The sequence below is a fragment of the Microcaecilia unicolor genome, chromosome 3 (genome assembly GCF_901765095.1).
Source record: "Microcaecilia unicolor chromosome 3, aMicUni1.1, whole genome shotgun sequence".
NCBI lineage: Eukaryota > Metazoa > Chordata > Amphibia > Gymnophiona > Siphonopidae > Microcaecilia > Microcaecilia unicolor.
Genome location: NC_044033.1, coordinates 195,080,874 through 195,104,598, shown reverse-complemented (window position 1 = coordinate 195,104,598; position 23,725 = coordinate 195,080,874). Strand labels below are relative to the sequence as shown.

Sequence of the window (23,725 nt, the reverse complement as noted above, 5' to 3'; positions counted from 1 at the left end):
AAAAACAAGGAGTTAATTCACAGGAGGTAGAGGGCACCAGAAAAGGACCCATAGTTGGCCACACAGAATTAACATAAGCCAGCCTTCTGCCTGGGACTAGAAGCCTTCCTTCTCTTGATCACTGCTGTGGCAAGTAGCTGACTATGAGGTAGGGGAAGGAGGATTGCCAGCACGCTGGAGGCCAGGCCTAGGTAAATCTGGCCCAACCTGGTGAATGAGACTTTTGAAAAAGCTTTGTTCTTGATTTTATTCAAATAAAATTCATAAGAAACAGGGCTGAGGTTTCTTGATTTCTTACAAAATGAATCTTTAATACTTAGCTTCCCCCCTCTCAGAGTCCTGAATTCTCTGCCTCTCTAGTAGTGAGTTCATTACAGCCCTGCTAACGCTTCTGATTCTGCACAGTTTTTGTCTTGTACTTTTCTGCGGTCTGAACATCCAAGTTCCAACATTTTTTAATTTTGTAAAGCACTATAAACAAGAGAACTGGAACTCTAGAACAATCGCAGGAGGAAAAGGGTGTTCTAAAGTGCAGCAGAGTCCAGCTCCATAACCCCTGTGGCTTTCAGTCCTGCTTCTCTGGCGTGGGAGTTGCAGCTGAAGTGGATTCCTTCTGGATCAGCTCTGGTTCATCTTCACCATCATGTGGAGGGTGTACTAAGACTTTATCCAGAAGGCCAAACTCTTGCGCTTCCACTGGGCTCATGTAGCGATCTCTCTCCATTGCGTTTTCTACACAGAAAGGAGAGAAAAGGTTAACCTTCCTTTCCCACTACCAGAAAATACTCTGTGTGTGTACAGGACTAGAGGTCAAACAGTGCTCTGCCTCATTAGCACTGCTGTAGTCACTCATGAGCCTCACAGCCCCCTCATGGTATCTCAGCCTTTGAAAGTTTGTTCCCCTCTCCTCTGAAGAGGAGAATAAACTGAGAGGTAGTGTACAGTAAGAGGAAGCGCTAAAACCATATGCCTCACTCCACAGTACATGAAGGGAACTGCATCTCTTACTTATTCGAATGTCTTTTTATAACGGGCTACTAGCCTCACAGAAAGAGGGAGCTTGTGTAGACTCACCAACTTGGGCCGTATTCAAGGAGTCCAGGCTGAATAAGCCACCCCTGGCACTCACCAATCACAGAAAGTGGCTGCTTGGTGTGTTTGGCATAGATTTCATTGATTTGCTTCTTGAGTTTTAGTATTTCCTCTGCCTGGATTGCAATGTCTGTGGCCTGACCCTGCAGAGGGATACACAGACAGCTGCTAGTTAAGCCCACCCCACAGTGCCCTCCTTCCAACATTTTGTGCAGATCCTGCTGTATTAACTGGGTCAGAAAGTGCTAAAGCAACGGGTGGTGCTGCCCTTGAGGTCCACAACAGAGCCTGATTTTCAGCATATTCTGAATATGCAGGAGAGGGATTTCCATACAATCGTGTTCATAATATCTGCATGCAAATCTCTCAAAAATCTGGCCTGTTGTGGCCCTCAAGCCTGTATTAACAAGTAGTGGCAAACAGAAATTTGAGTTAGTTTTTAGTTTTGGAACCAGCTCAGCTCTGTTTGATATTTTCAGAGTTATAGATTGGAAAAGCATCTCTGCAAGTGATCTAAGATATGGAACAGCAAGAATGTTCCTGTATTTGTGATTAGAATTAAAGCTCCAGGAAGCAGGAACCTTGATTTAGTCTGCATGAAACAGAGGTCAACACTCTGTGAAAGAGACTTGGCTACTATTAAAGCGTGTGAAAGGAAGAAAGGCTAAAGCCCTGGGATAAGCTATCTACAAGTGTCAGCAGGGGACATGTTACACTATGTATAACACATCCCCTGCCCAGAATTGTAGATGGTGCAGGCTTATAAGCTTTCGAAATAAAACGCCAAACAGTCAGCTCTCACCCTCGCTCCACCCGATGGCTGATGGATCATGATGCGAGAGTTGGGCAAAGAATGCCTCATGCCTGCAGAGCCAGCCGCAAGTAGTAGGGAACCCATGCTGGCTGCCTGTCCCACACACCACGTGCAGATTGGGTTCAAGATGTACTGCATTGTGTCATAAATTGCCAGCCCTGATGTCACTGAGCCACCTGCAAATAAACAGACAAGGCTCTTCAGCACAGCAATGTCAGACACTAAAATAATTCACCAAACAGAAGAATGCACCAGTAGGAGGCACATAAGGAATGATGTAGGAGTTCTGGGTGTGGGGGAAATCACAGGTCCTGGAACCTGTCTCTCCCAGCAGGGGACACTAAGCTCACCTACTATAACTACCTTAATCATTCCTTTCCTTCCTCTTTCTACCCTTATTTTTTTTTTTTTTTTTAATATTTGTACCCCGCGCTTTCCCACTCATGGCAGGCTCAATGCGGCTTACATGGGGCAATGGAGGGTTAAGTGACTTGCCCAGAGTCACAAGGAGCTGCCTGTGCCTGAAGTGGGAATCGAACTCAGTTCCTCAGTTCCCCAGGACCAAAGTCCACCACTCTAACCACTAGGCCACTCCTCCACTCTGCACAATATTAAATATATCTGTCACCCTGTAATGACAATGTAAGCCACATTGAGCCTGCAAATAGGTGGGATAATGTGGGATACAAATGCAATAAATAAATAAATGGTACAGGAGCCCTGGCTGTGTATGTGTTGGGGGGGGGGGGGGGGGTGTTCATAGACCCTGCAATCCCAGTCACTTCCAGCAGGGGTGCTCTATAGAATGGTACAGGAGCACAGGCTTCAAGGGAGCTCAAATCCTGAAGTGTCAGTCTCTCCCAGCAAGGGGTGTGCTAAGAAGTGATGCAAGAGTGCTGGGTATGGGGGAGCTCACAAATCCTGCAATCCCAGTCTCTCTCAGCAAGGGATGCTCCAAGAACAGTACAGGAGCGCTGGCTGATGGGGCACTTGTAGTTCCTGCAGTTGTCAGTCTCTCCCAGCAGGGGGTGTTACAAATTAGTGCCTACTCCCAGTTCTCCAGACCCAGAAACAGGCCACGGTTTCATGATACCTCTAGTGAATAGGAATGGAGATCTGCAAACAGTGGAGGTAGTGAGCATGCCAATCTGCCTCATACATTCTTTACCTCACCAAAAATAGCTATATGATACTTTTATATTCATCTTTATTACAAAACTCTTCTGAAATATATTCTGAGTGATAAATACCCTCCGTTATTTTCTCACTCACATTCTCAACACAAGCTCATACATACTCACTATCCACTCTCAGCATACTCAAATATCCAGTGTTAAAATATGTCACTCTTTCTTCTGAGATAACGTTTACATAAATACAAAAGGCACTCGGGTTTACCAGTTTGTAGTTTCTCTCTGCATTCTTTCTACATATTTGCTGATATAGAATCTTAATTGGCATTAGTATAACAAGCTGCCTAATGTTCATAATAACTTGCTTGTCCATATAAAAATTCAGTAACCATCCATGCCTTCAGTAGTTGAGTGATTAATCATGTCCATTGCTGTGATGATTCTTAATCACGATTCCTTTTCCAGCTTCCATTCTAAACTGCAATTTCTCAAATCTAGTGTCAAATATTTGATGGTATATCTGAGAAATTGCAGACTTAGAACGGAAGGTGGAAAGGGAATCATGATTTAAGAATCAAAGAAATAAATTTCCGAAGTGTTCTGCAATAAAGTTGTATATGAATGTATCATATGTAGTTACTTTTTGGTGAGGTATTAACTTTTATGTAACTAGACTGAAATTATTTTACTCATTTAGTAACAGTTACTACATTCTTTAGGGATATCCTGAAAACGCAACTTGTTGGTGGTAATCGAGGACTAGTGCAGTGGTTCCCAAACCTGGTCCTGGAGGCACCCCAGCCAGTCAATGGAGTGTAGTGGGAAAAAATGCATGCAGATCTCTCATGAATATTCATTATGGTTATCCTGAAAACCTGACTGGCTGGGTTGCCACAATGAATATGCAGAAGATAAACTGGCATGTACTGAAAACCAATTCTATGCAATCTCTTTTGCATATTCATTGTGGTAGCACAGGTACAAATAGGGCAGAGCAGACTCCTACCTGGGCTGTTGATGTACATGTGAATGGACTTCTTGTTGCTTTCAGACTGAAGGAAGAGCAGCTGTGCAATGACCAGACTTGCAACAGTGTCATCGATCTGCAGGCAGTGAGGAGGTAAGAGAATGTGATTAACAGTATTCAAATCGCATCTTATCACCCCCTTCAGCAACTGTGACATGCACAATACTGACAAGGGATCATATCACATTTAACACAAGATCCTCTAATCACAGATGCAATGGTATCAACAGGAGAGGCTGAGATCCACAATAAGGAAGAAAAGAATGTGGATTACAGGAGATCCACTTGCATTCTTCATCACACAAAGATAACATATACACAAGATACTCTAATCACACATGAATCACACAAAAGTACTCTACGAATTCAAACTGAATTCTCAAGTAACCTCAAAGTACAGTATAAAAACAAGCATACTCCCTGTTGAAAGTTTCCTGAAGCCAGGTTTTCCAATACCATCTGACCACCCCAGGCCTCAGAAAATTTGGAGGCTAAACACTGAGCCACCTTCTATCAAAAGGTTGTGCCACTTACTGGGCCCATGACACACACAATACGCTCCCTCAGCAACCGAGAGTAGATATCATAGGCTCTCTCTCCTCGACCCTGAAACAGACAAATTTCTACATGTTAATACACGTCATACTGCTTACACCACAATATGGGGGGGGGGGTGGTCAGACCTCAGCCCCTGAACCAGTTCCCATACCACAGGGGAACAGTCAAATACCAGCTCATACTGAACTTCTAACTCAGTACACTGATCCATGGATTGTCCAAGTTCTGGACTTCTCTGCTGTGTCTGAGACCATGATAGAGCCACAGCCACTTGCAGTGCAATGAGGCATTAACAGGAGTAGCTGTAAAGACCACCTCTTCCCTCAGCACCTGGACAAAGTCTGTGGACTGGATTTGCCTTCTACTTGTGTCATTAGGACACTGCTTTAACAGCACTGAGCTGTACAGGCTCTCAGAAACAAACTCCCTCCACCCCTTACCGTCTGCTCCACCACAATCGGGATGAGTGGGCTGTAAGAAAGGGAGGTCTGGTGGAAGCTTCTGCTTCCTGTCACCCGATGGCTCCTCTGCAGGAAAGCATTCTGAAAAGAATATTACAAGTTTTAGATTAAAACTCTGAGCCCCTCTTACCCTTAAGGAGGAAAGGTAAAGAGCTAACCAAGTCACTGAATAGTGACCCTAGGACAAGGGATGTTTCCCTGCCCCCTTCCCTCTAGCACACACATACTTGCAGATTCAGAAATTCAAAAGGAAAACATCACTCTGTTTGGCCACTCCATCCAATGGCCTCACTAATTGTTATCTGTACTTCTTCTCTACCCCATCACCTCACCACCCCTGAGAAGAGAGGCTTAAAAACCATGACACAAAAGCAACTTCCACCATTGATTGTTGGTGACCTTGGATAAACCCAATTTACTTCCCATTACATTAGGTACCACTTGGATTGTCAAGTCTTTTGGGTAGGGTTTTAGCAGATTATTTAAAGAAATCAAAATAAAACATGGAAAAGAAAATAAGATGATACCTTTTTTATTGGACTTAAGGTAATACATTTCTTGATTCGCTTTCGAAGGTTGCCCTTCTTCGTCAGATTATTTACAAACATTGTATGTAGTAGCTGTGCGCAACACTGTACTACTGTAAACATTACTCGTTGGGCTAAAGAGTTTCTGGCTTTTCCCCACCCCTGGGGTAAGAAGTTTTAAAGATTCTCTGTCTCTTCCTCCCCCCCCCCAGAGGGTAAGAGAGATTAAGGATTCTCGGTGTTCTTCCCGCCTCCCTCCCCCCCCCAACAGGGTAAGAGGGGTGAAGGATTCTCTGTGCCCCTCCCCCCCCCCACCCCCCCCCCCCCCCCCCCCCCCCCCCCCCCAAGAGCATAAGGGATGTTAAGGATTCGCTGTGTTCCAACCTCCGCCCCCCCCCCCAGCAGGATTAAGAAATCCCTGTGCTTCCCTCTACTTACCGTCAACCTGAGCCACATCCTACACTTGCCTAGTGGCACTGCCAGCCCCCAATGAACCGGAAGAAAAAAGGAAAACAGCCGAACATTGCCTGTTCGCGCTCGTGATTGGCCCCGCCTCCTCTTCGCGTGACGTAGAGGGCCATGACTGGTCGTTGCCATATTGAGGTCGTCAAGCCTGGGTGAAGTGGAACGGAAGAAGTAGAGAGAAGTGCCTTGGGGCAGGCATGGAGTCTGTAGAGAGGGCCGGGGGTAGGAAGCTTCCGCTTATGCTTTTACCAGTTCTGTGCGGAACGTGGTGTGGTAGTTCCTATGTTATTATTAGCAGAATCCGAAACTACAACTCCCAGTTTGCCCGGGTAAAACCCATCCTGGATCCCTCTGTAAACCAGACTGAACTCGTTGAATTGGGCTGGGGAAGCTCTCGGGCTAAGTCCTGACAATGGCATCGCAGAGTTCAGATATCAACTTGTACCCTGATTATAATGAGGGCCCTCCAGCGCCTTAGGGTATCCAGCCCACCAAGGGGGAGGCAAGCTGCTGATACTCCACACCCACCTCTATATTGGGCTCGCACTGAGATACCAAGTTTATTTATTTATATCTCGCACTTTCCCACTAAAAGCAGGCTCAATGCGGCTTACATAGTAATAGGTAACACAGAATTTTGTTATGTAAAGTAGGAAATTAAGTATAACATAATAGAAGGATGGATGGGTAGGTAGGTAACATGGTAACATAGTAGATGACGGCAGAAAAAGACCTGTATGGTCCATCCAGTCTGCCCAAGACAAACTCATATTTGTACCTGTCCTTTTCAGGGCACAGACCATATAAGTCTGCCCAGCAGTATTTCCCGCCTCCCAACCACCAGTCCCGCCTCCCATCACTGGCTCTGGTACAGACCGTACAAGTCTGCCCTCTATCCTCGCCTCCCAACCACCACCCCCTCTTTCCCCCACCTGCTCCGCAACCCAATTTCAGCTAAGCTTCTGAGGATCCATTCCTTCTGCACAGGATTCCTCTATGCATATCCCACTCATGTTTGAACTCCGTTACCGTTTTCATCTCCACCACCTCCCGCAGGAGGGCATTCCAAGCGTCCACCACCCTCTCCGTGAAAAAATACTTCCTGACATCTTTCCTGAGTCTGTCCCCCTTCAATCTCATTTCATGTCCTCTCGTTCTACCGCCTTCCCATCTCCGGAAAAGATTTGTTTGCGGATTAATACCTTTCAAATATTTGAATGTCTGTATCATATCACCCCTGTTCCTTCTTTCCTCCAGGGTGTACATGTTCAGGTCAGCAAGCCTCTCTTCATACGTCTTGGAACGTAAATCCCATACCATCCTCGTAGCTTTTCTTTGCACCGCTTCCATTTTTTTAACATCCTTTGCAAGATACGGCCTCCAAAACTGAACACAATACTCCAGGTGGGGCCTCACCAACGTCTTATACAGGGGCATTAAAACCTCCTTTCTTCTGCTGGTCACTCCTCTCTCTATACAGCCTAGCAATCTTCTAGCTACGGCCACCGCCTTGTCGCACTGTTTCGTCGCCTTCAGGTCCTCAGATACTATCACCCCAAGATCCCTCTCCCCGTCCGTGCCTATCAGACTCTCCCCGCCTAGGTGATAGAGAGAGGAGGGTAAGGTGGGAGATAGATTCTGGGTCAATGTCGTTTTCTCTTCAGTATATGTAAGGTAGATGGGTTCATGAGATTAATCTGGGTCTTTTGGGTAGGCTTGTTTGAATAGATGGGTTTTTAGTGCTTTTCTGAATGGTAGGTGGTCATGGATTGCTCGGATAGGTCTAGGGAGAGCATTCCATAGACGGCTGCCCTGGAAGGAGAAATTGGATCCATAATAAGTTTTGTTCTTTACAGCTGGGTAGTGCAGGTTGAGGTATTTTCGTGAGGATACAGACATGTTTCTTGCTGGAAGGTCGACCAGATTTATCATATAGTTCGGAGATTCTCCGTTACCCAGTTCTGGTTTAAAACTTACATCCCAAACCAGGGTAGTATTTGTAGTCCATTGAAATCAGTGCTGCAGGTCGATGAGGTTGACAGAAATCCAGGACCTGCCAAAAAGACCCCCTCCTGGAATGAGTAACTTGGCAGCTCTAGGTTAGCAGCATTAGCTGCATAGCCCAGTTCTATATCACTATTATGTCTGGAGGGTAGAAAGGGCAGCACAACTCTGCTCTATCACTATAGAGTGGTATTGCCATGGGTGGGCACAGACTCAAGATCCCCAAGCCCCACCAGTTGAAGACTTCTGGCATTTCTCCCTCCCCTCTTCTGTAGCTGATCCAGTCTCTCAGTTCTACACCCCCAGCCTCCCAGTACCTTTTAAAACCTTCAGTTCTTTGCTGGCATCGAGCAGCGACTCATACCCATTGCTCATGCTGACCCTAAACCTCTGATCTGGTTCCACCTATGCAGAAACAGGAAGTTGCATAAGAGAGAAGGCTTGGGGCTGGCGTGAAAAGCAGGTATGAGTCGCTGCGGGCAAAGAACTGAAGGCTTTAAAAGGTACTGAAGGGTTGGGGGAGTGGAGCTGAGAGATGCCCAATTGCATGGAGGGAGGGAGAAATGCCAGACAGGGTAGGGTTGTAATGTCCACCAACCTTGGCCTCAGGCCCACTCAAAATTGGCTGTCTAGCTATGCCCCTGCTATCACAAGCCCATTTATCATGCCTGGGGAGGGTGGGAGTGGTGGCACAGGCCAGGGCTGCATCCTTCTCATAAGCCTACTTATTATTGTGGAGAAGAGTATTGCTCTCTGTGGATTCAGAACCCTCATGAGTAAGGATATAGGATCCACTTCCAAAGTGTAAATTCTCCTTTCCTGGTTTCCTGTATACAATTTTTTTTTTTTAATAATATATTTATTGATTTTTTATCCAACAGAATATAACAAACACGTCATTCACATGGTACATTAAGCCAACGTCTTCCGTTAATTATAGAAATTATACAATCAAACTCCTTACCCCCCCCTCCTCCCACTCCACCCTACCCCCCCTCCCTCCCATGAGGTAACATGTACAACTCAAACTCTTGAGGATCAGACTTGCTAATGTGTTACATCTCCAACCCTCTCCACTCCATATATGTGTTCCATGTTTTAAGGAATCGAGCCATTGTACCTCTTCTACTAGCTGTCATTTTGTCCATTATACAGCAAAAATCTAATTTTGCCAGCACCTGCTCCACCGTAGGAGCCACCACCTGCTTCCATAGCCTGGCTATCAGGGTCCGAGCTGCTGTAACTATATATACCAGCAACCCATGTTGTGCTTTACTGATCCCTGCCTCCGGAATGTTAAGCAAACACAAACCCGGAGACAGTGCGACCCGGATCCCCATTTTCTCTTGTATTTGGGCCATTAAGGTCGTCCAGAACTTGTGAATCACTGGGCACTCCCACCATATATGCCAGAATGTACCCTGTGCCCCACATCCCCTCCAACAAGTCGATGTCCCTGTTTTAAATATACGGGATAGCCTATGTGGTGTAAGATACCACTGATAGAGCATTTTATAACCATTTTCCACCAGTGGTGTCGCCACCGTGAAGTTTAATAATGTTTTAAATATCTTTAGCCATGTTTCCTTCGGATATTGGACTGTTAGTAAAGCTTCCCATTTTTTAATATATGGAATCAGGGGAAACGAGTGGTGCAATAGTGCTTTGTAAATTCTAGATATACCGCCTTTTCCTGCCCCAGAATCCATGGCCCGCTCTAGTTCAGAAATTTGTAAAGACAGGTCATCCTTGGCTTTCCGTTGTATAAAATCTCGGACCTGCATATAATGAAATTTATCCCTGTCCACCAGCCCATATTCCTCCTTTAGAGTGTCAAATGTACAGCAGTGTCCCTCCACCCATAACTGGCCTAGTACTCGTAATGATTCTGCCGACCACTGCTTATATGCACGCTCCTCCCGACCCGCTGGGAAATCCAATGCAAAGATTATGGGGGTATTTAAATGATACTTCCGACCCGGGAACCAGGTTGTTCTACACCTGATCCATTCTTTCAGAGCCACCCCCATTTGACCCTGTAATCCCTGTGTAAGACTCTTCAATGACGGTATAGGGAGCCAAGGAGCCACCCATAGTGGGATCCCCCTCAAACCCCACTGTGCGCATGTGACCACGGTCTGGTAAGTCCTTTCTGACCTATAGCTAACATTTGGAATAATGATGCTCTATAATATAGCCAAAAATTCGGTACCCCCCATCCCCCCATCCCTTCTAGATTGATACAATACATTTCTTGCAACCCGCGGGGGTTTTTTCCGCCAGATAAAGGCGAAAGACCTTTCGGTGTAGCATCTTGAAAATGTTTTCGGAATTTGGATGGGGATTGCCATAAACAGGTAGAGGAGCTTGGGGAGTATGGACATTTTCACCGCCGCTATTCTGCCCATCCAGGACATCCCCAGCCCTCCCCATCTTTCTAATTCCGTGAATAAAGCTTGCGTTTTAGGGACAAAATTTGCCTGAAACAAGTCTCTCGTATTCGGGGTTAAATTCACTCCTAGATAGCGTATAGCCTTTGGTGCCCATTTGAATGGGAACAGCGGCTGCAGGCTCTCCTGTAATCCTGCTGGAAATTGTATAGCTAAAAGTTCTGATTTCTGTATATTAATCTTTAGGCCTGCTACCTCCTCATATTTTTTAAGAATATCCATCACTGCACACATAGACTCTTCCGGATTTGCTAAAGTTAGTAGAACATCGTCCGCATAAAGCATTATTTTAGTGTCCTGACTCCCCATATTTATGCCCTGAATCCGTGGCTCTTGGCGAACCAACCGGGCCAGCGGTTCCATAGACAAGACAAACAGCAAAGGGGACAACGCACACCCCTGTCTCGTGCCCTGAAACAACTCGAACGGAGCAGTACTCCTGCCATTGATTTTTAGTTGAGCCAGCGGATTACGATAGAGCGCCATGACCCAATGCAGAAACTGGCCGCTAAATCCTACGTATTCTAGCAACTTAAAAAGAAAGGGCCACAGCACTCTATCGAATGCTTTTTCTGCATCCAGTGACAAGAAAACCGCCGGCTGCCCTGTCCGCTGTATTCTGTCCAATAAATATTGCGCTTTTCTGGTGTTATCAAAAGTCTGCCTAGTTGCGACGAAACCTGCCTGGTCCTCATGCACCAGGCGTGGGAGCACTTTTTGTAGTCGCGTCGCCAGGATCGTGGTGAAAATTTTATAGTCAGTTCCCAACAGGGAGATTGGCCGATAAGATCCACAGTTCTGAGGATTCTTATTGGGTTTGAGCAACAACACCACACTCGCCAACCTCCATGAATGGGGGAGTGTAGTCCCCTTCGTGATATTGTTAAACACCCGAAGTAGCACCGGTGATAGAATGGCTCGAAAGCATTTATAAAACCGGTTGCCAAAACCATCTAGCCCCGGTGCCTTCCCTCCCGGCAATCCCTTTATAGCTGTTTCAATTTCCTCCTCCTCGATGGGGACCGATAATATTTTCCGCTCTGTTTCTGTCAGAGTGGGGAAATCTACCCTCTGTAACAATGCGTGTATTGATCCCTCTTCTGGGAAGGTTTCTGGCTGGTATAGCCGCTTATAGTAGTTCACAAACTCTCTTTGAACGTCCTCCACCTGATCCCACACCCGACCTTCCTCATCTGTTATGCTATTAATGTTATTGCGATTAGCTAATTGTTTTAATTTGTATGCCAATAGCTTACTAGCTTTGTTGTTAAATTCATAATACTCTTGCTGAACCCTTTGCAGCTGTTCCTGAATGCTCCTATTTTCCAATGCTGCCAATTGCACACGAGCTCTATGTAGATCTTCCTGAATATTTGGTGCAGTCTGTTGCTGCTTCACCTTAGTATCAAGAAGATCTATTGTGGCTCGCAGCGCTTTTTCCTGCTGTTTAAGCTCTTTGTGTAAATGCGCTTGTAAGGATATCATCTGACCACGCATCACGACTTTTAGGGTTTCCCACAATATCTCAGGTGTGACCTCCGGTGTATCATTTATGCTAAGAAATTCTTTTAACTCCCCTTCAATGATTTTCACCTGTTTAGGGTCATTTAGCAAGTTTTCCGGGAATTGCCATTGTCTCCTCCCATCCATCCCCTGTTTACCTCGCAATGAAAGAACCACTGGGGCATGGTCAGACCATGTACGCGTCTCTATTTCTGTAGATATAACCTGTAACATTAAGCCCGGGCTACCCATCCACATGTCAATTCTGGAATGTGTGCCATGAGGGGCTGAGTAGCATGTGTAATCTCTTTCTGTTTCATGTAGAGCCCGCCATATATCCACCAATCCCCATATATTCAGAAAATGTATTAGTCGGCTACGCTACGCCCCTGCGTAGTGCGCAGCCTCCCCTGTATTATCTACCTTAGGATCTATGGTAATATTGAAATCCCCTCCCAGCAATATCTCTCCCTGAATAATCTTTACCATTCGCGAGCTGACCTTTTCAAAGAATTCACCCTGTGCTTGGTTAGGAGCATAAATGTTTACTATTGTATACAATTGGCCCTCCAATTTGCCCACCAGCATTATAAAACGCCCCCCATTGTCCCTTGTCACATCAATAGTGTCCCAGGCCAGTCCCCGTTTCAATAAGATCCCCACACCTGCTGTCTTTCTCTGTAGCTTATTAGATGCCAAATATTGTAACGGGTAACGTGAATCACCCACCAGATGTTCATGTCTCTCCATTAGATGTGTTTCTTGTACCAGTATAATATCTGCCCCTATCCTACTGGCCTCTTTAAAAAAACTCTTTCGTTTTTGTGGAGAGTTTAGGCCACGAGCATTGAATGACATCAGTTTTATCGCTACAGACATTGATTTAGCCAACAGAACTTCGCTATTAATCCTTTCATAAAATAAGTCCCCCTCCCGATATCCTAACAATCTTTTCTTTTCTGAGTTACCCCCCCCCCCCCTACCCCCCATCCCCTTTGCATCCAGTGGGACATCCTATTCCCACCTATTAGTTAGTTGAGAGAGCGGTGATCCCTTGCATGCCCTCCCATCTTTATGATAATAAGAAAGAAAGAAAAATACAGATATATATAGCACTATCCTTATAGCACCCCCAGAGTACCTTCTGCAAAAATATATAACCCCACATATACCTCCTTCAAATTGAATTAGCAGAGTCCCTGTCACATTTTAGTTCTCAAGGTCCGTCTTTGGCGGTAGGACTTTGCTGCTGACTGGGTTGATGCCTGGTGAGTCGTCCCTTGCCTCTGGTCACCCGAGTCCAACCCTGGCGGGTCGAGCGCATCCCAGTATCCGCCGTGGCACCCGCTCTTTCCGGCACTGTCTCGACCTCTGGCCAAGTAGCTCTAGCTTCCTCCACGGTCCGGACGCGGTGCCATTTTCCATCCATGCTGTAGGCAAGAGCAAATGGGTATTGCCATTTGTAGGATATCTGTTGATCGCGTAGGTATCTTGTGAAGCTCCTTAAAGCCGCTCGTCGTTGCAGCGTCGAAGGCGCCAAGTCCTGGTATATTTCAATCGGGATCGTGTCCCACTTAATATCGTCCTTTTTTCGTGCTTCCCTCATAATGGCCTCTTTGATCTTATAGTCCGAGAGGCAGGCTATAATGTCTCGAGGTATATTTGCACGAGCGTGTGACAACACTCTGTGTGCTCGATCTATCTTTATATCCTCCGGGGCCACCTCGTGCTGTTCATCCGACAAAAGCATGCTCGCTATCTGCTGCACAATCTTTTCACATTGCAGATACTCTGCTTGTTCAGGGATACCCCGGATCCGTATGTTAGATCGTCTACCTCGATTCTCCAAATCTTCCACTCGATCTAAGAGATTGTTATAGATTTCTTGTTGTTCCTTCAAAGCTGTGTTCATTGTGCTTAACACCTCTTGCTGCTCCTCTACACGATCGTCCACCTCTGCCACGCGTCGACCCATCTCTGCTAATTCGCCGCGAAGCTCAGCGGCTAGTTTTGTAATATCTTCACGCCCGCCTTTCACTTCTTCTCGTATCTCCATAAGGAGGGCATGGAACTCGCTTACCGAGAGATCCACATCTCCCGCCGCTCCACTCTTCTCAGCCTCCCGGGTAACACCTGTGGCCTGCGCCGCTCTCGGCCCCGCCGCCATCTTGCCTCCTTCCGACTGCGGCTGGTAAGAGAAAGCTTTTAAGGTTTTACGCGGCCCCGCTGACTCTTTACCCGCCATGAGTACACTCGTTAGGGTTTCCGATGCTTGTTTTAAAGGTGACCTGGGGGAAATAAATCACCGCTGTTGCTTAAAAACGTGATCTTTCTTACTGGGCATGCAGAGCTCCTTACTCACGCCGCCATCTTACAGCGTGACGTCACCGCTCCCCCCTCCTGTATACAATTTGACTGTAAATCTCCCAGGTGACCTACTTTTTTTTTTCTAGATGCCGGTGACAAGGACTCGCCATCCCTTTTATGTTTCAGGAGTTTCTGTCCCTAGAGTCTGCAATACGGACAGGGACCACAGGGGGGCAAAAGGAAAACAAAGCACCACCAGCCCCAGACAGCTATAGGTACTGGGGACTCTGCAACCTTTTCTAATCTGTGCAATGAATTGTAGAACAGTACCTATTCATCCTTTTTGTGACTGTGACCCCCCATGACCATGGCCAAAGTAAGATTATTGACCACCCTGGAGGTGCAAAATAATGATGCATCTATGGAGAGCCCACCGAGGTCACGATCCCAAATGTGGGTTTTGTGACCATTTGGGGTCCCGACCCATAGTTTGGGAAGCTCTGATATAGAGGCTAAAAGGGGGAGATGATAGTGGGGGGTAGGTTATGTGGGAGGAGACATGATTTATATAGGGTGATGTGAAAAGTGGAGTGTTTGAGGGGAGTCAGGATCTGTACAGGAGATTGTGATGAGTGGGGTATGTGAGTGTATTAGGGGAAATGGGATCTGTACAGGGAGGATGTGTTGAGTGAGGGGAGACGGGATCTATACAGGGAAGATGTGAGGGGACACATGATCTGTATATGGGGGATGTGCTAAGTGGGATGAGGGGATGTGTGAGATGAGACGGCCTGCTCACAAGCTGCTTAAAAGGGCCATTGAGCTAACAAAATTGGCCCCTATCCTCAGGCTGATACTGTTGAGGGTCATGCTGGGATTGTTCTGTGGTTACTTCACCCAAGATTGCTACTAGAGGCCTGAAAGGGCCATGAGGCAGCCTCTGGGGATTACTTCTGCCTCCCACTAGACTCGAGGATCCTCAGGGGTGCAGGCCAACATTTTTCACAGGGATTGGAGGGGGAGGAGAGTTCATGAGGGGGATCTGTGAGTTTTCTTCAGGGATTGAAGGTAGCAAATGGCTTCAGTGGGACACCCACATTTTTTGAAAAGAATCAGGAGGGGGGAACTTTTTCTTTTTAAGGGTTCAGAAGCAGTAGCAGGTTTTTTTTTGTTTTGTTACCTCAATGGCCCTTTAAAAGATAGCAGCCCCAACTTGGGACCTTCTGCCTATGCGATGCTGTATCCGGGAATGTACAGCAATTCCAGCTGCAGCAATGCAAAAAAACATGTACATTGGGATTCACTGACCCACAGTCCTGAGGTTCCCCAGGTTAGTGAATCCTGCACAAACTCAGTATTTCATTTGGCGCTAGTAGATAAGTTTCTCTGGAGCCAGGGAAATAGCTACCGTACCTGAACGTAACTTGCATTGATCTACCCTGAGAAGGCCTGAATGGGATCCTAATAAATCCATATGGGATCCTGAGGAGCAGTGCCTGAGCCATGGATTAAGGCTTCAGGCTGGTGACACGAGACATTCCCTTAGCTCTATCTGTGCATGTCCCGCTCTCTCTTTCTCTTTCTCTCTCTCTCTCTGAATTTTATTTCTGAGGTTATAAAGAAATGTCTTTTGTAGCAGCCCGGGACAAGCTCTGATATCACATAATGTGGAAGGGCAGGCACGGTGCACCATGTAGGATGACACACCTAATCCTGGGCTGGACTCCTGGCGATGGTAGGGAAGAAATTAGTTTTTAATATGATGGCAAGATTTCAGACACATAGATCCTACCCTGTGACACACACAACCTTCTCCGTGGCCACTTGATAATGAGGGCAAGGACCCCAGAGATAAGATACTAGAGGGCTGGGTCAGGACTGCTAGCATTTCTCTGCCTGGAGAGCCTTTCAGACACAGCAGCCTAAGGGCCAGTTCATGCCTGGTACAGTAAACCCCTGTTCTCATATGTGGCATGTTTTTATTTTCTTGTGACTGCTGCTTTATTTGTCTTTGTGATGTTTTAGATAACGTCTTTTAATATAATTCTTTAATATTTGCATTATTATGTAAACCGCCTAGAAATGTAGGATAGTGTGGTCTGTACATTTTTAAAAATAAATGGCATGATGGCGGATCTGACCCAACCCTACTGGAGCCCAGTATCATGGCGTGACGGTGGATCTGACCCAGCCATACTGGAGCCCAGTGTCATGGCGGATCTGACCCAGCCTTACTGGAGCCCAGTGTCATGGCGTGACACCAGTTTGAATCCCACTTCCTACAGTGCTTTAAGGACAGGAAGCCATCCATCTTTTTATATAGCCAAATTGACTATGAACTCTCTTCATGGCTTTGTGGCTATGAGCGAGAACTTTATAACATGGGTGGAGGAGGTGTGAATTAATCGCCTTCTACCCAGTTCCATTGGTGATGTGATAATGCGGCATCTGTGGTGAGCACAGGGTTAAGCATGTTAAAACTAAGATTAGGAAGGGATTCAAGGTATAGGGCCATTGAAAGACCTGCAGGTATGGTGTTGAGCCCTGGAGGATGCCTTTGCATGGGATCTTTTATACATGTGCCCGGATTTAGGGGGTATATCTCAAGGAGTGGAATCCCACCTCCCTCCTGGGGTCAACTGGTAATTGTGTCTCCTTGTCCTGGAGGGCTGAAGTCGTGGACTCAGAGGGAGGCGTGGAGCCCTCTCCCGCATTGTACAAAGCATTGGAAGGCTGGTGAGGGACTGCAGTAACTCCTCTGCTTTGGGCATGCAGGGTCCTGGTTCTGGAGATTGAGATCTCACAGCATGATGGGTAAGTACTGGAAGGGCTTCCGAGGCTGGTAAGAAGCACGTAAAACAAATGTCACCATGCTCTCCACAATTACACACATCAAATGCGTGAAGAGAAGATGTGTTCTTATTTTAGACATGCTGGGGCCCGGGGCAAACATTTGAGAGGGGCACCAAAGCCTGCTGGCAGTCCTTGACTTCTTAACCTTTGGCAGGCTTGGACCCATGAGAAATGCAGTGTGAGACCGGGGAAATGTGGCAGAAAGATACAGAAATATTTCTCATCATTGTGTGCCACAGATTTGATTAAAACACATTTCAGTTACACCTTCATAAGTTGCCTATTGGTGTTACATCTTATGAACTCCAGAAGAAAGATCTGTTTGGCACAGTGCAAGCACTGCGATTAACTTTAGCAGTAAATGTGAGAGACTGAGATCAGTTTCTACATACGCTGGCTTAGAAGTAAGATTCATCAGTGTCGTGAAATGCGCAAAACTAACCCATTGGAGACATTATTTCTCCCCCCCCCCCCCCCCGGCAAAACTTTGGGAGGGGATCTCGAAGCACAGAATTCCAAAAGAAGAGAACTCTCTTCATATAGATCAGGGGCAAGTGCCAAGTACAGCGGGAAATAGAAAGTGTTACTTCATGAGCCATTCATTAATCAGAACTGGACTCGTGAGTAATTAAGGAGAGGAGAACTGAAACCTAAGGATGAGCAACTAATAGCTGGAGCCCAGGGCAGTTGACAATGAACAACAGAAGTTAAACTCTGTAAGAAAGAGCTGGAAATGGTTAATGGTTATTCATCCCGTAGCTGGATGGAAAGGTCTAATAGGAGAAAATCTCTCTACAGAAAGGAACGATAAGGTGGCAGGTCTCACTCTATTCTATTCAGCAATTTATTATCCACCTAGTTCCATGAAAAGATTCAAGGAGGAGTACAGATTAAGAAATCATCTATATACCGAAGAGATGTAACAGCAGCCAGTATCCATACTAATTATTAGTCAATTATTAATCCAATCAGAAAAAAGTAGGTTTTTAACACCCTTGAAAACTTAAGTAGGATTGAATTTGTTAAATTTGAATGGGAATGATTCCAAATTTTAGGCCCTCGAAAAGAAAAATAATGTTCCATCGTTGATTTACAGTGAACATTCCTCAAGTGTGTAAGCCCAATCTAAGGGCCCTGTTTAGTAAGATGCACTAACGTTTTTAGTGTGTGCTAAAATTAGCTCGTGTTGTTTTAAAACAAGAAGCATTGTGGACACCTAAAAAAATTCAAATTTTGAACAAGATTAGTAGGGAGCAATCCATTGAAAGATTTGAAAATAAGGGTTGCAACTTGAAATTTAATATGTTTTATTGGTAACCAATGAAGGTGTAAAAGCAGTGGAGAGACCCTTTCATATCTACCCTTTCCAAAAATTAGTCTAGGGGCAGTGTTCAGAAGTAACTGCAACCTACAACGTAGTTTTACAGAAACACCACAGTAAAGGGCGTTAACAGTAGTTCAGCTGAGGTATTAAAAGAACTTGAGCTACAATCCTAAACTAGACATGTTTAGGGAAGATCTTATAGCCCTCAGTTGGCATAGCTTAAAAAACATTCTCCCAGCAAAGTCTCATTCATTGGAAGCTTTGTAAACATTACAAGATGGCTGTACAGAAAAGCACTGGCATCAAATTATGGCAAAGAAAGAGGTTATGATCGCGTAGGATATTCCAGTTCCATTCCCATTATCAGAAAGTAGAAAGACATCAAAACAGTATTGATTTATAGAAGTATCAGTCATAAGCAATTATTCTGTGAATCAAGCAGATAGAGAAGAGATACTTAAAAAGCAAAAAGTACAGTCAGAAATGCCAAGAAAATGTGGCCAAAAGATTCAGAAATATTTCCCATCGCATTGAGTGCTACATTCCTGATTGAAAGGAATTTTTAAGCGCATACTGCAGCAAGTGATAAACCACAGAAGTTAATGAAAAAGTTAAGAGGATTAACTGCAATAAAGTGGATTCCTACCAATAATCTCCAATGTACGCTGGCATAGCAGTAAGGTTCATTTCTGTCATGGTATGCACAAAATTACTCCAAAGAAATGTCCCCAGGGGCTACCTAAAACCAGCTATTCACTGCAATCGATGTAGATAGAATATATGATCACAGATTTGAACAATATTATTGTAGTGGAACAGAAACCCAGCAAAAGAGGGGCTATGGAACTAAGAACCAGCTGATGCTGAATAAAGCTATCTTGACTTCCTGTAAGAAAAATAGAATTGTCAGTATAGCATGGATTGACTATATGAAAGTTTGTGATAGAATCCCACACTCTTGGATAATAAATTACCTTGAAATGTACTGTGTCAATCCTGGATTGATCAAGTACCATGAAAGTGTGGTACACTGTACTCTATACGAATTAGGAATAAGAACAGTTTGTCATTCCTAATATCAAGATTCAGCAATAAATATTTTAGAGAGATTCTCTGTCACCATTCATTTTTTTTTGTCTGTCTCTGAATTAACTCACTGGGCTACGGATTCAGCTTTAATTCTAGAGGTGCAAATTATTTGACTGGTGGGCATGAAGGAGTTTTCCTCTTCTTACATCCAGTTTTTCAAGCTCTTTATGATTCCTAAGCTCTATGATGCCACAGGGATTGCAATGATTGAGCGATTGTATCGTTTTCATTCCATTTTCTTAAGGCATTGTGCAGTGTAGTTTTCATTCTCCGAAGACAAGCAGGCTGAATATTCTCACTGATGGGTCGTCGTCCGCGATGGCCCAGGAGACCCTAAAAGCGGCCGCAACGAAAAGAAAAGGAAACTTGAAAAAAGTGACAAGAAACTAATAATACAAAGGAAAAACTACTTTTTTTTTTTTTAATTTTAAGACTAAAACTAGAAAAGGTAAAAGAAACAGAAACAAGAGGGTAGCGATAAACGCTGTAGCGAGTCTCCTGGACCAAAACCTGAGCAGTGGCGAAAAATTGTGACTGCCAAGGCACGGACAAAAAGAAACGGAGTGAGAGCACACTCATGTCGCAGGTGGGAAGCCATTTGCGCATGCGTGGTGCGTTCGGCCCGCGCGACGGAGCATTCTAGAGACTTTCTTTTTGCTTTAGAAGCTTTTGTTCCAGTCTCCTGGGCCGTCGTGGATGACAACCCATCAGTGAGAATATTCAGCCTGCTGTCCTCGGAAAATACCTGCTACAGGTATGTATCTTCATTTTACTGATTGTTTTCTTTTGTCAGTAATTTGTGCTGGACCATTACACCTTCTATCATAGGAGTTCTTTCATATTGTGTCTTTTGTCAGAGAGACGTTTTCCATTTTCCTTTCCAATAAGGAAAGTTGCCTTTGCCAGACCAAAAGTCATCCTCATGTTATCTGAGAAACTCTTCGCTCTTTGTTTCATCAGATGAGAGCTATGAGCAGGGGTGGACTGACCATTCGGGCAATCGGGCAGTGCCTGAGGGCCCAGAACAGTTAGGGAGCCCAGCGCTTCCCACCTCACATGTCCATTTCTCACTCTGCTTCCCCTCTGCCTCCAAATCTGGCACTACTTGGTTCTCTAAACTCCTCTCCCCCCCACCCCCTCACCCCAGAAGGAAGAGAGATGATTTTGGACCCAGGGGCAGTAGGGAAGGAGGAAACAGAGGGGAAGAGATGTCAAATACAGGGAGGGAGGAAGGGAAGGAAGGAGGAGTGGCCTAGTGGTTAGGGTGGTGGACTTTGGTCCTGGGGAACTGAGGAACTGAGTTCGATTCCCACTTCAGGCACAGGCAGCTCCTTGTGACTCTGGGCAAGTCACTTAACCCTCCATTGCCCCAGGTACAAATAAGTACCTGTATACAATATGTAAGCCGCATTGAGCCTGCCATGAGTGGGAAAGTGCGGGGTACAAATGTAACAAAAAATAAAATAAAATGATGAAGACATGTACCCAGGGGCAGAGAGAAAGGAGGGAGATAAATGTTAGACACATGGGGTGGGATAAGGGTGGGATAAGGGAAGAAAAACAGATGCGTAAACATTGGACCTGAGGGGAGAGATATTATACGCAGGGAGGAATGGAAGGAAGACCTGGGGGTGGAGGAAAAGGAGATGGAAACATGGTGGACCTGGGGAAAGTGTAAAGGAAGAAAGACAGATGGAGCTTCCGGTGACGTCACGGACCTGAATGGACGCCTGAGCCCATAGCTCCGCGCTCCCCTGCGATAAAACTGCACTTAGCGCGGACACCCGAAGTTGGATTTACATCAGAATAGCCACTTAGATAAGTACTGACTCCGGACATATTATAAGCAAAGCCACAGCAACTCAGTCGCGCGACGGCGAGAGATGCTCGGCGCGAAAGCAGGCCAAGAGTCGAGTGCGCCACGTGTCCTCGGCCCCGGGGCCTTCATCGGGATCAGAATCTGCTTCCTCGCAAGCCGAACCGCGGAGACCCGCCCCTAAAACAGGCTTTACCAAAGAGATGGCTAAATACTTGGAGGAGATCCGAGCGGAGATCAAGGCATCTAAGGTAGAAATTCTTGAACATGTCGACGCCATTAGCCTTGATCTCCGTGAGCTGGGGGGCAGGGTAGAGGCCTTGGAGGAGCATGCAGATGAGCAGGTCGAGAGAGCAGAGGCCATGGACGCTCGTTTTCTGCAACTGGCAGAGCAGTCGGAGGAGTTACAATACAAAATAGACGATCTCGAGAACCGAGGTAGGAGACAAAACCTCCGGTTCCGAGGTGTTCCTGAAACGGGCAATATGGAAGACATACCCACGATAGCACGCTTGCTGTGTGAGAAGATTTTGGGGGAACAACTTGACCCAGAGGAGGTTTTGTTTGAGCGTGCACATAGATCGCTTGGGAAGCCAGCAGACAACAAACCCAGAGATATAATCGTGAAGTTCACATCATATGCGCTCAAAAAGAAAGTATGGTTAAAAGCGCGCCAAAATCCGCCATTGGAGTACAATGAGGCGAAGGTGTTTGTTTACCAAGATCTGTCACTGTTCACCCTAGCGCAGCGGCGAGATATGCGACCAGTGTTGGCAATCCTGCAAAAAGAAAAGATTTCATACAGATGGGTATTTCCTTTTGCTTTGAGTTTTATGTTCAGTGGAAAACAGCGTCGATTCCGAAAACTCGCAGAGGCGTGGAAGTTCCTGCATGAGGTGGGACTGACTCAAGCATCGGTGCCTCCGGGAGACCTGGCTCCTTCAACCAAAGCTAAGTTGCAGAAGTGGAATAGAGTACCTCAGAAGTCCCAGAATCGGGGAGCCAAGACATGACTTTATGGTTTTCATTTGTTCTAATATTATTTCTTCATCTTGGCTGCAGACGCCAGTTAAAGTGGTGAGATGTTAGTGCTGATTCAGGGGCCTATAGTGTTTAAAAAGTTACTTGATGTTGTGCTATTATGTAAGTGGCAAGGGCTCTAGAGGGTGGGTAGCGCAAAAGAGTTAGGGGGATTACAGATTCTGTATTACAGAAGCGGGCAGGGGGGACGTACTCGGGGCAAGTGGGACAGGTATGGCTGTTTGGTTCATGTGGGGTATACTGGGAGGCCCTTGTTCCCAACTAGGGCTTATAGCTCTGTTTGGTGGGGGTGTTGTCCTGAAAAGGTCAGGAAGGAAGGGAAAGGCGGGAGGGGGGGGGGAACTACGACCATCATGGGGGACAGCAGTTTGTTATTTAAAGGAAGTAATACTGGCAGGTGGGTGGTGGGTTGTACGTGAGGGAAGAGAAAGATGTATGATGTTCAATATCATTATGTGCTGTAATTATCCTCAAAAATGAGTGCTGATTTGAAAGTATTGTCTTACAATGTAAAAGGATTGAATATGCCTCAAAAGAGACAAAAGTTTTTTAAGGAGCTGCAGCAGCTTAAGCCACACATAGTCCTTCTGCAGGAGACACACTTGCGCCGCCAGCATGAGAGGTTTCTCTCCAGCACGGGCTACCCGGGGGCATACTTTGCGTCCACAGAAGCATCCAAAAAAAGGGGGGTGGCGATTCTGCTGCACACCTCGATGGCAGCACAGGTAATACACATTAAGAGGGACCCAGGAGGGCGTTTTTTGTTTCTTCACTTACAAATTGATCAGGCTGACCTAACGATTGCATCCATATATGCCCCAAATAGTGGTCAGAGGGAATTTTTTGAGAGGGTACGGAATTCTTTGGTAACATTTGCTAAAGGCTCAATAATAGTGGGTGGTGATTTTAACGCAGTAATGAATCCTGGGTTGGACCGTACGGGAGTCGCTAAGACGGAGGGGAAACGAGAGACTGCGGCATTGGAGTCCATGGCTTATTCTTTAGGAGTGCTGGATCTCTGGAGGCTGACCCATAAGGCTGAGAGGGACTATACTTTCTATTCACCAGTGCACAATTCATACTCACGCATAGATTACATCTTCGTAGACACCAACTTAGTGGAAAGGGGGCCAGAGGCAGGAATAGGCAATATAACAATCTCAGATTATGCTCCAGTCTGGGTCTCCCTGCCAAATGTAAGGGCTGAAATTAAAAACAGGAGGTGGACACTAAACGTTAGTTTGCTGCAAGAGGAAGAGGT

General features: G+C 45.8%; 1 protein-coding gene across 2 annotated transcripts; it reads right to left on the bottom strand.

The window, feature by feature from the left end:
• Positions 1–229: 229 nt before the first annotated feature.
• CLPP (caseinolytic mitochondrial matrix peptidase proteolytic subunit) lies at positions 230–6,135 on the bottom strand. 2 transcript variants are annotated; one of them, XM_030196918.1, is made up of 7 exons: positions 6,051–6,135; positions 5,065–5,166; positions 4,601–4,672; positions 4,046–4,142; positions 1,895–2,082; positions 1,130–1,235; positions 230–732 (listed from the first exon to the last, which is right to left on the bottom strand). In XM_030196918.1, the coding sequence occupies exons 1-7, from the start codon at positions 6,066–6,068 to the stop codon at positions 566–568; spliced, it is 750 nt and encodes a 249-aa protein (XP_030052778.1). In that variant the 5' UTR covers positions 6,069–6,135; the 3' UTR covers positions 230–565. The 2 variants fall into 2 exon arrangements, with proteins under 2 accessions (XP_030052778.1, XP_030052779.1); XM_030196919.1 differs by having other exon boundaries at positions 647–732; positions 1,075–1,235.
• Positions 6,136–23,725: the final 17,590 nt, after the last annotated feature.